This window comes from Mytilus edulis, chromosome 13 (genome assembly GCF_963676685.1).
Source record: "Mytilus edulis chromosome 13, xbMytEdul2.2, whole genome shotgun sequence".
Classification (NCBI taxonomy): domain Eukaryota; kingdom Metazoa; phylum Mollusca; class Bivalvia; order Mytilida; family Mytilidae; genus Mytilus; species Mytilus edulis.
The window spans coordinates 70059905-70076263 of record NC_092356.1 but is presented as its reverse complement, the minus strand read 5'-3'; the positions used below and the strand labels follow the sequence as shown (position 1 = coordinate 70076263).

At 34.1% G+C, this 16359-nt stretch overlaps 1 protein-coding gene across 4 annotated transcripts in view; it reads right to left on the bottom strand.

The window, feature by feature from the left end:
• The window catches only part of LOC139501646 (neuralized-like protein 4), a 46558-nt gene extending 30201 nt beyond the window's left edge, over positions 1–16357 (bottom strand). Inside the window, exons 1-11 of one of the 4 annotated variants that reach the window (XM_071290784.1) lie at positions 16139–16357; positions 11539–11701; positions 9388–9588; positions 7299–7588; positions 5740–5851; positions 5351–5439; positions 3649–3916; positions 2982–3072; positions 1824–2091; positions 1355–1517; positions 369–611 (exon numbers count right to left, since the gene is read on the bottom strand). In XM_071290784.1, coding sequence (XP_071146885.1) covers positions 369–611; positions 1355–1517; positions 1824–2091; positions 2982–3072; positions 3649–3916; positions 5351–5439; positions 5740–5851; positions 7299–7588; positions 9388–9588; positions 11539–11701; positions 16139–16321 — 2071 coding nt within the window. In that variant the 5' untranslated portion in view covers positions 16322–16357. Of the gene's footprint in view, positions 1–368; positions 612–1354; positions 1518–1823; positions 2092–2981; positions 3073–3648; positions 3917–5350; positions 5440–5739; positions 5852–7298; positions 7589–9387; positions 9589–10334; positions 10436–10936; positions 11010–11538; positions 11702–16138 lie in introns of those variants that run through there. The other 3 variants (XM_071290787.1, XM_071290786.1, XM_071290785.1) reach the window with 3 other exon arrangements.
• Between the last annotated feature and the right edge of the window lie 2 nt (positions 16358–16359).

The window sequence follows — 16359 nt, the reverse complement described above, 5'->3', positions numbered from 1 at the left end:
ATTCTCAAATTTTTAAAATGCTATTTAATACTCCTGAAAAGAAGATACCACATAAATACTAGAACTTTATACTTCGGGGGAAACATAAAGTCATTACTTCTGTTGATTTCAGCCTTTCTCCTAAAAATAAAGTATTTTCACATTCATTTGAACCCTTTTGCATAAATCTGAACTAAGTACTTTGCCTACTAACCCCTCATTACAGTACAATCATAAACCAATCATTTTCTCCTGGGGACTGCCTTATCACACCCTAGAAAGAACAAGACACACAATTGACATAATTTACTAGGTCTGCATAGATGAATTCAATAGATTCAACATAGAAAGACCCAAAAATAATCATTTCATTGTTGTGGCAGACTTACCAGCCTCAATAGACCCAGACCAACGATCCACCATTTTCTCAATAATGATTTCAAACAGTTCGTTATCCTTTAATGGTCTGTTACTCATGATGATGGCATCATTAAATTCTCCCGTGGCATTAGGACGTGTAGCAGTTCTACCATTGTTGACAATAACAGCGTTCTGTCCATGGACGAGATGAAACCTTAATTCCTCTGTCTCCACCATACTACTAGACTCTGCATCGGGAGAGCTTAGACTATCTGTAAATACATGAATAGATTACAATGGTATAATAACTAGATTCTGCATTGGGAGAGCTTAGACTATCTGGAAATAATTTAATTTTGGATGTAAGGCGTCTTCTGATTGGCTGTCTTGGTTTTGTTTATCAGCTTATAGACATGATTTTGTCATGTGACCGTGATGTCATCAAGGTTTTTTTTATGATTTACTCCGATTTAAAATGGATTTAAGAATTATATTATAAGAAATTACTGTTATATTTTTTCTGCTATAGCGGGTTATTTAAAGTGTGCACCACATTTTTTATGTTATTTCTTCATAGACACACATTCATTAAATGCATAAATAGATTACCATGTAATATTATAATTGTTTTTTTCCACTACCAGAAGTCCTGCATGTTTTATGATTGAATGTTCAGCATTAGTTGTTTCTCATTTAGTGATTGTTTTCTCCTTAGTATTAGATTTGCTGTCATCTTCTTGGGGGTAAAAGGTCAGCCAACAACAAATACAAAATCAAACTCAAAATATGTTTATTTATGTCCCTATTAGAATTTTAAGGTTTGCATGGATAAAAAAACTTCCTTTTTTTATAAAATAAAGAATGGAATTTGGGAATATGTCAAAGACAACAACCAAAGAGTAAAACACACAGCCTTAAGCCACCAGTATAGTTCAGTCCATCTGTGAAAATATTTTTTTTCATTATTTTAATGTGAGTGTCCAAAGTTTCCCTTTAAAACTTGTAATTGTCTTACCATATCTATCTATAATTGTGGCCTGTGCAGCTTGTCCATACAAATCTACCACACCAAACACATTCTCTGGAATATTAGTGGCAGCTTGACCCTGGTCTATACCATTAACATAGAAATTCAAAGTCCCATCAGCTCTTCTTCTAACACCTACTCTATCTCCTGCCTAAAATAGGTTAAATCAAAGAACTGTTAATGCTGTGGGACAGGTTATACCATTAACATAGAAATTCAAAGTTCTTATCCTGGCTCCTTAGCAATCTCCTGCATACAACATATCAAATCAAGGCAGAGTGACAGCTAGAGGGACAGGCTATTCTGCTAACCAAGTTGTGTTAAAAAAAAGAAACAAATTTAACACACAGATAACTTTTAACAGAGTCTATGTGGAACACTCTTTCAACCTTAATATATTTCATGATTCTGTCATCAATAAGAGTCATCCCAACCCCTTTCCCCTAGGTAATCCTACCTTTAAGCGATCAAGGTTTTGTCCATATTCATCAATAACTGTTGTTCCATTATGCATCACTCCATTCCCTGTCATCATCCATGTCCCCGATCTGATGTTTGTCATTGTTGAAGGGAACTCCAGCTCCTCAGCACAATGTAATGTTACCCCTATCTCTACTGACCCTGCCCATTTGTCTATCATTTTATCAAGTCGGACCTCAAATAGTTCATCTGGTTTCAGTGTTCTAGTTGTAAGTACAACTCCATTGTTAAAATCATCCATTGCACTACAAAATCAACAAGTTCTTTTAATGTTAATTTACGGGATTCACGTTTTTCTTATATTCAAACAGTTTTTTTTTTCTCACAAAAGGAGTAGGTCCAGTAAGACCCCTTTTCGGCCCCAAAATATCGAAGTTTTATAAAATTGTTAAATTGTAAACTTTTAGTTATTTATTGGACATTAGAATGCTTCTGCTACATAAATATGGGCTGTTTTTGACAATACAATGCACATTATGGTACTAGCACCATAAAGTCATGCTGAATTACTGAAAACTTCACAATTCTTTGTCGGTTTTCGTGTAAGACGAAAGTGGCCGCATTCGTGTTCATCCTTTATTTTGAAATGTAAGTTTTATTTTATTATAATACATAACATATATAAAGGTTGAGGATGAACATGAATGCGGACACTTTCATTTTTGACAAAAACCAACTGAAAAGTGACATTTTTCAGCATATTTGATAGATTTTTCATATTTGAGCTTGAATCGGATTGTTTTTAATGACTAAATCAGTTAAAATCTTTAACTTAAACTGATTGATTCAAATGAAATAGACACTTAAGTGTTTAAAAAGTGGTCAAAATCTTTTTTCAGATGAACTTGAAATTTGAGGCCAAAATTGGTCCTTACCGGACCTACTCCTTTAGCAAGGTAAACAAATGTCTTTGTTTTTTAATTTACATATAGTAATGTGTTAATCAACAAATTTTGGATTTAACATTGATCTGCATACACAATATAATTCACTTAACAATATTAGTTTTACTTTATACACAAACCTAAACAACAAGTTGATGCTGTGGCTGTATAGATATATATATATTTACATTGAAATGTTGACCATGAAGGTTTATTAATTTGATTTTATTATACCCCTGAAATAAACTTACTTAGGTCTGAGAGCTGTTCTTTGTCCACTCATAACGGTAGCATGTGACCCACAGGATGTATGAAATAATAACCTGTCAGATTCTTCTTCATCTAAAAAATATATCTCAAACATTTCATTATCAATAACATGTGATCACTTCAGATACAACCATTATAACAATTAAGACTAGTTTGAAAATGGAACAAAACAACAAAAGTGATGCCAATAGTTTTTTTAAACCCTGAACTTATCATTTATAAGTAGCAAAGATTCATGAAATTTAGTTCTTCTATTACTGTGGATTCATTATTATTCGTTGGATACCAATTTTTGTGTTTTCGTGGAGACATGAATTCTCAAATATTCAACAGATTTCAACTTGTGAATAGGCTTTGTATGCAGAGATAGGCATAACCACAAATAAAATATTCACAAAAATTTTAGTTTTCCTCAATCAACGAGAATTGATACCCACGAAAATGGATCCACAATAACAACTAAACAGTTTGACATAATAGTGATGCTTCAGACATCAATCCCAAACACTTGAATACCTTGTATACAAAAGAGTTAATCCCCTCTTTATATTCAAATGAATAAAGCCCTGTTATATAAAAGGGAGATAAGCCCTACTAATATACAAGTAAATATTCCTCTATTAATGTACAAGGGAGATAATCAATTACCAATATTAGTCACTTCCAAAGCTTCTTCATCATACAGATCAGGAAAATGTCGGAAAACATTATTTCTTGTAACTGTGTTTTGTATGTTGTTAGGATAGTTAGGGTCATTTCTATCCAGAATGGTTACTTTGACAGCCATCCCATAGAGGTCCACCACACCCCATATAGTCTGTGGGGTCTCGTTAGAGGCCACACCTTGGTCCTGACCATTGATGTAATAATGTAACTGACCATTAGATTTCCTCATCAAACCAATTCTATCTCCCTCCTGAAAATAAAGTAAAGTAAATAGAAATAGAAAAAGACTTTTGATGGAACTGTTATTTCAACTGTAAACTTTTTTTTCCATTAAAGAAATGAACAGAAGGAAATATGGCTCATATATGTAAATTTTTAGTCATTGAATCAATTTCACATTGTTTTCATAAGGTTTTAATGTAAAAACAGTTTAATTCAAAAGCTTACAAAATTTTTCACTTTACAATGTTTTCACAACAAAAAGTTCACTTCATTCTCTGTTATGTTTTTTAAGAATTTAAATTTAAAGCCCACAAGCACTTTTATTAAAAAAGCTTAAATTTCAGGAAAAGATTTGAAAATTTACCACTCTTTATTATTTTGAAAGAGTATTTTACATGTAAAACATTGCATTTACAAAATGCATATCAATGGTTGTGTCAACCTTTTTAAAAAAATACAAGATAAGATGCATTATGGTACACCAGAGACCAGAAAAACAATTATCTGTCATTTTAAAACCATGTTATTAGCATAAACTTTAAAATACAATGATAATTGTCTTAGTTTATTTAAAGGGGCACTAGCTGTCAAATTCATTGTAACCGATTTGACTCAAATTCTCATATTTGGTTTATAACAATGTAAAACATTTATCCAAACTATCAAAAGTCTAAAATAAACAGTTTAAAGAGCATGGGGTAGATAATATATAGGTTCGTTTCGTGTGTATTTTAGTCCAGACGCCATCTAATTAACTATCGATTTGACCTCAGATGACCATATAAGCGATGTAAACAAAAATAAAGATACGAATAGATTAAACCAACACGTGCAATTGCATTTTTATAGGTCTGTTTGATTTTATTTTATAGATTAAAAATAGATGTTTCTCATTGTTTTTAACCATATAAGAATGATTTTATGTGCATCGAATTAGTAATCAAATGATTTACCGTAGTTTCACTTTCATTGTTGACATTCTTTTTCTTTAAATAACCAGTACACGTACAATGCATGCGTTGTCAATCTCTAGCTAGGGGTTAACTTGAAGTTCACATGAATACCGGTTAGAATGATGATGACGTTTTCACTTGCAAGTGAATCAGTCAAAAATTATGTTTAATCGCGTATTTCAACAAAATTAAAGGAAATTGATTGCTAAAAGCAAATTATTATTTCATTATTCCAATTTGATTAATGATTGATCTATAAAAAATCATACTTTTTTTTTATATATATATCGTAGCTAGTGCCCCTTTAAAGTTTCCATCCTTTTAATTTTCTACAACTCAATTCTAAAATGTTTTGACTGAAATGTGCAGTTTCAGATACAAACAAGTATGCCTAACCCTAAAACATGTTACTAAATCTCCTATAGTCATATTACAACCCTTAATGTCCACAGACACCACAGGTGACCCCCTCCCCCCTCTATATGATATTTAACCTAACCCATACTTACCGCCAATTCATCTAAGTTATATTGTCCATACTCTCTCCTTGTACCTTTCCCATTGGTCAGAATTCCACAACCACTCATCATAATAGTACCTACAATATAAAATATCATCAATTAGTAATGTTTCAAATAAAGAAAGTATATCATGCCATCAATAGCAACTTTTCATTGGCTATGCATACATCATGTGATCAATAAGTTATGTTCCATTGCCAGCAAATAGTAACCTTTCATTGATGGAGAATTCATCATGTGAATAGTTTGACTGCAAAAACATAATATGCTCAAGTAGTTTCATTAACTATAAATACACCCTGAGATGAATAAGTATTAAATCATTGGCAACAAGTTGATTTTTTAATTTTTTAAGTTCTCTTTGAAGAAAAACTAACCAGATCTCATATTTGTCATAGTTGCTGGAATGTCCAATGTACCAGGATTATGAGTTGTAATTCCTACCTCTATAGACCCTGACCATTTATCTACTAAAATATCCAGACGAATCTAAAACATACAAACATATATATAAGTTCCAATTATATCATTTCTAGTGCTTATCATTACTTATACACTGATAAAGAACCCTACATTTTTAAAACCATGCAAAAGGTTATAATTGAGAAATTTGTGTCATTATTTTGTATTGTAAATATTTTAAAAGCCTTCTTTATAAGAAATATCTTTTCATTAGTTTTATTTATGTTAAAGACGTTTTGCACTGCTGAACAAATGCAGTAATTCTACATGTTTAACTCTGATGGAATTCTTCATAAAAAAATCATGATGGTATATAATCATGATATACAATTTGGTTTAAATTTAAAGATGATTATCATGGTTATTGTTTGTATGATATCTGACTAGTTTAAGGTGGTATGGGAGTCTAAAATAAAAATGATAGAATTTGCTCATACTTTGCCAAAACGTAGTATCTATTGATATATATGTTGAAAAATATAATAAAAATGATAGGTCACCGCACATTTTCTAAAGCTACAGGACATGACAAAATAACACATTTTGTATGGATTATACAGGAAAAAACACCATTTTGGAATTAGAAACTAAACAAAATGATAGAATTGTTAAATACTTAAGGAAAAGATAGCTTTCGGACAATGCTTTGAGAATATCAAAAGAAAAGATAGGGTCACCATACGTTTTTCCCCAGCTAAAATACAAAATAGGAAAATTCCATGTAGATTCCTTCAGAAAATGCACTGTTTTAGAGTTACCTCCCCTTAAAATGCCAATTTAAAAAAAACAAAAAAACAACCAAAATTAATCAACATTTGCAAAAATATTTTAAATATTTATAAGTTATATTCTTATAAATTGGTTCTTTTAAATGAAAATTCAAATTAAATATATGCATTCCTGCATCAAATTTTGCTGACTTGATAGAAAATCTGGACCTTTGGTTCTCTGATTTTTACAATCCAAGATGGAGGAAGACACCCATACCACCTTAACTGCTATTTTACTCCTTAACTTGAGTGTTTTGAGTTTTGTGGCTTTATTGAAGTGTGTCTGTTTAGAGGAATACAGTAGCTTTGTTATCTCTTGCATCTTTACATTTATATCAATACAATGTACCATCTTTAAAGTTATAACAATGATTCACTTTTCTTTTTGTTGAAGTTACTAAGAGAAAACATTTTTTCACATTTTGAAAAGTAATGGTTATGTCCAATTTTCATTCCACAAGTTTTTTTTATCATATTTGTTTTTAGTAAATTGTGTTTGACATAAATTAGGCAATTAGTTTTCTCAAGGGACTTCATATTCAACTATACAGTTGTGTTTTTGTTTCTCATTGTTGAAGGCCCTACGGCCTACGGTTGCCTATAATTGTAAACATACACTTCATTTGAACCCTGGTGGACGGGTGTCTGATTGGCAATCATACCACATCTCCTTATGTTACATTGGGTAATATAATACAACATACTTCAAACATTTCATCATTTTTTAAAGGTCTATTTGTCATCACAACTCCATTATTGAACTCATCCAGGGGGCGCTTTCTCTCTGCTGTTCTCATTTCATTGGTTAATTTAATAAGACTGCCACACTTTTGATGGAATGTCAACATATCATTTGAAGGTGAAGCTTCAGCATTGGAAGTATTGGATGTTGATAAAATGTCTGCACTTCTGGTTAAATCATTGACAATCTGATTGGATAATTGTGTCAGAAATTCATTGGCTATCTGACTGGCAACATCATTGGAGGTGATATCTAAAACAGAATTTATTGAATAATTGTTACAAAACTTGTGCAGACCTGCCAACTTTTGAAAATCTCCATCGGGGATTTAGCGCGACCAGATTTCAAAGGGTTACAATTTTTGTGACGTTTCTGTGTGTATTGTTTTTTACTCCTAAAATAGTCTCATTTCTCTTCTTTTTTCTTTTGGTATACAAATGATGAGCTTGTGGCCTTTGTTTTCTTTTATTTGCATGATTCTTGTACAATTTAAATTTAAAATTTACAAAATAACTGAAGAAAAGAGAAAAATGGCTTTAAAAATAAAAGATTCAAAGTAGAGACCCCCCTTTACCCCATCCAAAGACCTTCTTATCTATGAACCATGACTGAAAAGACCTAAACCTACATGCCCTAAAGTTAAAAGGATAAATACGGATTTTTATTTAGTCTTTATCAGTATTAATGAGAAAATGGATAAAATTTGAGTTATCTTTCTTTGTATTCAGAGGTGCTCTTACCGGCAGAGGCTTACACAGTAACACAGTAGAACTAAGAAGTGATTACCAAATGGTGTTGATTTAATGGCGTCGATTTTAAATCGACAGACACACGATGTGTGGTTTCAAAAATTAAACGTATTTCAAGATAAACGATGTTTTCTTGAGAGTTCATTACAGTTTTCATCTTTCAGTTAATTATGATTTTGTTGTGGAACTACGGTTAAACATTGCAAATTGTGCTCCTATGATAAATTGATTAAAATATTGAAAGGCTGTCTGACCTAATTTGTGTTTACAAATTAATTTGAGGATTGTCATGACCCATTAGGTAATCCGATTACATACAACAACTAATTATTACGCCTGTTGTGACTGTTGATAAGCGTAAGGTAGTTTACCTGTCATAATATGTCCCAAGATAAAATTATAGATTTTTTTTTTAAATTGATCAGAAAAACGTCAATATCGGTAACCAATAATTTTTCGGGTATATTTTCTGAAAATCGGGATTTTGACTAGTTTGACGATAACGATATCGGGATTCGGGTAGAGGGATGAAAATCGGGATGATACCGGAAAATCGGGATAGTTGGCAGGTCTGCTTGTGTCAAAATCATTGGAGGATATATATATTAACTTTATTTTCTTCTGATCGAAGTTTTCTAAGTATTAAATAATTTTTGTACAATAATAAAGATATTAGAGTGATTGAATGATTTATTAGGGCTATCTGACTGGCAACATCATGTCAGGTGATATCTGAAACAGAATTGATTGGTTAATTGTCCAATATCACCAGAGGTGAAATCTGAAAGAAAATTGATTGGTTAATTGTCACACAATTTGTTCCAGGAATTCATTGGCTATCTGCCTGACAACATCACCTAGAGGTGAATTCTATTACAAATATTTGGATAGTTGTAATTGTAAATTAACCTAAATGTAAAACTTAAACTAATTCAATCAATTATTAAATATAGCTGATTGTGGTCTACATGTACTATACATCACTCAAGCTCATTGTGGTCTATATGTTCTATACATAACTCAAGCCACTGAGAATTTTAAGATAACCTAAATGACAAAATAATTCTGACTGATCATTACAAACTTCAATGTTCTGTGAAATGTATGAGAAGAATACTCACTATTATCTAGGTTGAGTTCAATATCGTAGCACCTACGTAGCGGCTTCATAGCTGCTATCATTATCTATATAGCAACTAATCTATAGCTACACGATCAATAGTCAAAATCTATGTAGCACTAAGTAGCAGCTACGATATTGAAAGCGGCCCTGTTCTTTGTACAGAGCCAAGAAATACTCACTATTATCTGTTCTATGGACAGAGCCAGGTCTAATAATAGAAACCTGTGCACATTTTCCATACATGTCAACAACAGCATAAACTTTAGAATTTATGTCTGATGCGGCTGTTCCTTGATCAACACCATTCACAAAGAACCTTAACTCTCTCTTCCAGTTCACCATAACACCAACTGTGTCCCCCTCTGATAACTGGTCTAAATCTGAAAATATATCAAAGAACCATAACTCTCTCTTCAAGTTCACCATAACACCAACTGTGTCCCCCTCTGATAACTGATCTAAACCTGAAAATATATCAAAGAACCTTAACTCTCTCTTCCAGTTCACCATAACACCAACTGTGTCCCCCTCTGATAACTGGTCTAAATCTGAAAATATATCAAAGAACCATAACTCTCTCTTCAAGTTCACCATAACACCAACTGTGTCACCCTCTGATAACTGATCTAAATCTGAAAATATATCAAAGAACCATAACTCTCTCTATAACATCAACTATATCCCCTGTTAATAACTGGTCTAAATATATCAAAGTACCACAACTCTCTAATTATAACATCAATATGTTCAGTGGACCGTGAAAATTGGAGAAAATCTCTAATTTGGCATTAAAATTAGAAAGATGATATCATAGGGACTGTATACTAAGTTTCAAGTTGATTGAACTTCAACTTCATCAAAAACTACCTCTACCAAAAACTTTAACCTGAAGCAGGACCCACGGACAAACAGACTCTAATTTCGCATTAAAATTAGAAAGATGATATCATAGGGAACATGTATACTTAACTAAGGTTAAAGTTGATTGGACTTCAACTTCATCAAAAACTACCTTGACCAAAAACTTTAACATGATGCAGGACAGACGGAGGAACGGACGGACGGACTGGCAGACAGACCAGAAAATATAATGCCCATAAATGGGCCATAATAAAAACAAACTTACCTGCCCCATACTCCTCTGTTATAGAATGTCCATCCTTCAGTATAGAACTACCAGACATAACCCATGTTCCCTCTCTGAAACCTTACCTGCCCCATACTCCTCTGTTATAGAATTTCCATCCTTCAGTATAGAACTACCAGACATAACCCATGTTCCCTCTCTGAAACCTTACCTGCCCCATACTCCTCTGTTATAGAATGTCCATCCTTTAGTATAGAACTACCAGACATAACCCATGTTCCCTCTCTGAAACCTTACCTGCCCCATAATCCTCTGTTATAGAATGTCCATCCTTCAGTATAGAACTACCAGACATAACCCATGTTCCCTCTCTGAAACCTTACCTGCCCCATACTCCTCTGTAAAAGAATGTCCATCCTTAAGTATAGAACTACCAGACATAACCCATGTTCCCTCTCTGAAACCTTACCTGCCCCATACTCCTCTGTTATAGAATGTCCATCCTTAAGTAAAGAACTACCAGACATAACCCATGTTCCCTCTCTGAAACCTTACCTGCACCATACTCCTCTGTTATAGAATGTCCATCCTTAAGTATAGAACTACCAGACATAACCCATGTTCCCTCTCTGAAACCTTACCTGCCCCATACTCCTCTGTTATAGAATGTCCATCCTTAAGTATAGAACTACCAGACATTACCCATGTTCCCTCTCTGAAACCTTACCTGCACCATACTCCTCTGTTATAGAATGTCCATCCTTAAGTATAGAACTACCAGACATAACCCATGTTCCCTCTCTGAAACCTTACCTGCACCATACTCCTCTGTTATAGAATGTCCATCCTTAAGTATAGAACTACCAGACATAACCCATGTTCCCTCTCTGAAACCTTACCTGCCCCATACTCCTCTGTTATAGAATGTCCATCCTTCAGTATAGAACTACCAGACATAACCCATGTTCCCTCTCTGAAACCTTACCTGCCCCATACTCCTCTGTTATAGAATGTCCATCCTTCAGTATAGAACTACCAGACATAACCCATGTTCCCTCTCTGAAACCTTACCTGCCCCATACTCCTCTGTTATAGAATGTCCATCCTTCAGTATAGAACTACCAGACATAACCCATGTTCCCTCTCTGAAACCTTACCTGCCCCATACTCCTCTGTTATAGAATGTCCATCCTTCAGTATAGAACTACCAGACATAACCCATGTTCCCTCTCTGAAACCTTACCTGCCCCATACTCCTCTGTTATAGAATGTCCATCCTTAAGTATAGAACTACCAGACATAACCCATGTTCCCTCTCTGAAACCTGTTGCACTGATAGGGAAGTTCAGGTTATTTGGATCACAAGTAGTAACTCCAATCTCTATAGATCCACTCCATGAATTAACCTGAAACAATCAAAAAATGATTTCCACAATAACAATGTTAAACTAGTCCTGAATACTGCTTAAATCTTATGGGTATGCAAACAATATGCAACTGTATACATTACATATATATTTCCTTTTTATGGGATATCATTTTATTGATTACTCGACCTTAGTGTTTTATTGTTTGTGTTAATGTATATCAAAATATTGAACCGACGTACATATACCAAGGATGCAAAAAACAGTGCTTCTTCAATGTAACATTTGACCTGTGCAAAATCGGATAAGTACATCAAAATGTTCAAAAGGGAAGGCACTAATACATCATTTTTCAGTTCTGTCCTTGAAAAGTTCATTAATTATGCACACCTTCATAATGTCATTTACCAGATCATGTGATCGCCTATCATGTGATCGCCTATATTCATGCAGTATCATATCATGTACTAAAAGCATTATATATTGTTATGAGGCATAATATTTTTTCAACCGCTAGCACATTGACTATGGGGAGGAAGTAAGGATGCTCCTAAACTAGGGTAGTAATGCCCTTTACCGTCAGGCATCAAACGGGTCAATCAGTCATTTTCGTCTACCATTTAATAGCATCAAATTGGTTACAATTTTATTGTGATACATCAAAATATTTATATGGTAATTCATCACACGCCTGAAAATAATTAATTGTTTGTTATTTTTGAGAGAAAAAAAGGAACATAATTCTTCAAAATACGATGATTATTTTATTGCCATACACTGAACAATGATATAAAAAATGTACAGTTTATTTTTGTCATGCATGTCATGTATCAAAAAATTACTGTTAATGTCATTTGGCAAGATTTTTCAACTTTATATGTCCATTGAAAACACTCTGAAAAGGTTAACTGATGTTCACTAAAACCAAAGTTTTAGACAGATACTGTATACATGGTATACATCCATACCTGCCAACCTAAGAAACCTTCAAAGAGGGAGATCTCCCCCTCAGTCAAAACAGCGGAGGGGAGCTTTTTCGCAAACAACATTTTCAAGTGAAATATATGACCTGTTTATTTATTCATCTACAAAACATATTTATATATATATATAAGAGTTACTTAATATATTTTTTTTTTTAAATATGATTATAACCTGTCATGCCTGAACAGAGTGTGTTATTTGTTTATTTCCTTTCACCATGTTCACATCATCTTTGTCATTTGTATCCCATCAAAACAACTATAATATATGTGTATATATGTACTCCATGTCTTTAACTATTATCATGATTATGGTTACATGGTACGGTATGTGTATGCACATTTACAAGAGATACAATTTGGTTCCATAAATAAATTATAAATTTCAATTCAAACATTGAATAGAGGTATATTTTTTTTAAGTGATTTTTTCCCCCTTAGGCATCAAAAAATTATTTAGTTGCCATCCTTTTATGATTCTTTGTTCAATTTGTATTTAATTCATATTGTTTTATCAATTCACATTATTTTTAGAAGGGAAACTTAAAAAACAGGTTTAAACTGGGGAAGTAACCCGAAATTTCTTTGAAGTGTTTTGAAAGCTTGAAGCATTGAAAAGTCGTTAATGATCCTTAATTAGTACTATGTTTGACACCCAAGTTGCCAAGTGAAGCCATTTAATTACACATTGTCTGTGATTTACAGGTAAAAACAACCCTCAAACGTAATTAATGTTAACTTGTCATTCAAGGTTAAAATATTCAAAACGGTAGATTCTGTACTCCTGTACAGGAGGGTACCGGCAAGCGGGAGATTTCCCGAATTTTGGCATTTAAGGGGGAGTCTCCCGCTCAAAACGTGAGGATTAGCAGGTATGATACATCAAACTTGAAGTGGCCTATGACCATATACAAATGTACATGTTTGCAGTTCCAGATACCTTTTTTAGTTGAATCTGTCATATATGACTTCCATCACCATGTGACCATAAACATGAAAACCTAGGCATCGTTACCTCCAGCCCGAGTTGAACAAACAGAGGAAAAAGTTTGATTTTAGACTGCACAAAATATTTGGAAAATTTAAATCTAATAAGAATGGTCACCCAGACGTATGGGAATCAAGATAATTTCCATACTTACGGAACATAAAATATTGAGGTACATGTGCTACCGTATGGAATGACGATTCTGAAAGTATTGGACACTCTTAATTAGTAGAGCAGGGATACAGGCGCGCCTTCTATCTGGTAAATGACGTCTTCAATTGACAATCTTTTTCAGTGAAAGACTGATACTGGAAGATCATGTTCTGTATATGGTAGTCCAAATAATTACGATGTCTGGCAAGGCTATTTTAAATTTTTTTCTGGGACGCAGGGAGGCAACACAGAAAAAAGTAAAATTGCCTTGCCAGACATCATAAATACTAGAACACACCCACGAAATCGCGTGCATATACAGCTTGTGAACTGCTGTAGGGTGATTTTTTGTAAGAGACATTACATGTATGTATGGAGAATTTCATAAAAGGTATCAAAAGCCCTCTCCCTTTTTCCAAAGTCCGATTATTTGTTTCCTTTCTGTTAAATTCAATTATTTTCGTGTTTCGTGCCTCAGACCACAATTATTCTTCTCCTTTGCTACAATGCATCTTTTGGTAATAGTCAAATTAAATTAAAAATTTGCACCACTTCAAACATGAAATAAATGTAACTGCTTATATAAAGACCATTATTAGTCTAATAAAATATGCTTCTAGGACAATCCATAAGTGCTTTTTCTTTTGAGAGCCTTGTTAACATGCCAATGGTAGGATATGAATCTTGTATAAATAACTAAGACCGACTAAGGCCAATTTGAGGGTGGTCGGAGGGGTCCTGATCCCGAAATCCAGGGCTTAAAAACATGAAATCCTGAGATGCAGAATTTAAAGAAATTCATATCCCGAAATCGAAAAATATATTCCCGGATCCCGTAAGAAACGATCCCCAAATCCCGGGCTTAAAACACACGACCCCGACGTCCCAAAAAAGGTCCTGCCTCCCTCTAATCTCTACCCTACTTTCATTTTTGCCAAATCATTACTTTCACTTCCAACAATAAATTTTTATGACCCATTTATGGGCATTATGTTTTCTAGTCTGTGCGTTTGTTCGTTCATCCTTCCGTCTCATGATCCCGCGTCAGGTTAAAGTTTTTGGTCGAGGAAGTTTTTGATGAAGTTGAAGTCCAATCAACTCGAAACTTAGTAAATATAGTGCCGATGTGGCATCCGTGTACTATGGACACATTCTTGTTTCCACATGTTTTACTTATTTTAATATATATTCAACTGGTATGACTCCTTTTAAAAATAGTAATATATTTCAAAGAAAACTGCAGACAGAATACAGAGAGTCTCTATATATTAAAGTATTATAATCGTAGTTTACATGTAGATAAACGCAAAAAATAATTGTCCTCTCTAAGGAGGTATAATAGTAGTGGTTCTGGCGACCTAAACACCATGATATGGAGAACGCTCTGATTGGCTTATTTATTTTTTCATTTTTGTTATCTATCATACGATTGGTTGTACTTGTGCGTGTTTCAAACCGGAAGTTGATCTATGACTAAAAGTCAGTCTGATGACGTAATCAATATTCGGACTCCTTTTTTTTCGTTTTTCTCCAAAAATAACACAATCTGAATAATCATAAGAATGAATGACAAATGCGACTATGCATGTTACATATAGAACACAGAGGCATGATGATTAATTTATCGTGGAAGGAAGAGAAGCGACACACAAAATGAGGTCTTCTTGTTTTATAATAGTATAGATTTGGACCATGTACATTATGTGAGTTCGTGGTCTAGTGGTTAAGACCGATGGCTACAGTGCTAAAGGTCCCGAGTTCGATTCTCACTCGGGGTGCTAAAAATATCAGTACATCAGAAGGGTAATTTTCACCCTCTCACACACATCTCCGGTACCCAGACCGGAGTTTAAACTAGAATGAGTACTTTGGGGGCCTAGGTTGGTCAAAGTTGTCCCCTACTTTGACCTGGAGATCAATCTTCTGATATCTCTCTGGTTTGTCTGTTTCCACCGAGTGGCCCGGTGGTTCTCTCCAAGTACTTCGGCTTCCTCCACCATAATAACAGACTTCTCTGTGTCCTACACGCTCCCTTGGGCAGTGTTGGGTGGAGATTGTTCTGGTGGTGGGATAATATTGTAAAGGACACATCTCCATTAAACCTTAGGGAGTGAACATGGATCCACTGTACCCTTGCAGTCAATCAAGGGGTGCGTTTAAATTATCGGAATCTCGAAGTACATACATACATGTCAACCCTTCACTCAAATGTTTATGGGTATGCACAGACGGTTTTGGTTAAAATGTTAGCACAGACATATCGCACCATTTTAAGGCTGATATTGGTTTAAGGGACTGGGGAAACGCTGACAAAGTAAGAAAAAATATAAGACATGCTGAGACATGGACAACCTTTTTGTCTATTTTGACTTCAAATAATTGGTCTTCCTTTAATGGGTCTCTGCTAATAGCGACACCATTATTGAACTCTTGGGCGGGATGGTTTCTCTGTGCTGTCCTGTTCTCATTACTCAGTTGGACAAGCGATCCAACCCTTTCATGGAATTTTGGCAAGGGTTCGTCTGAGGAGGCCATTTTCTGGAATCCTCTGATTTTTACGTCTACCTGGTAAA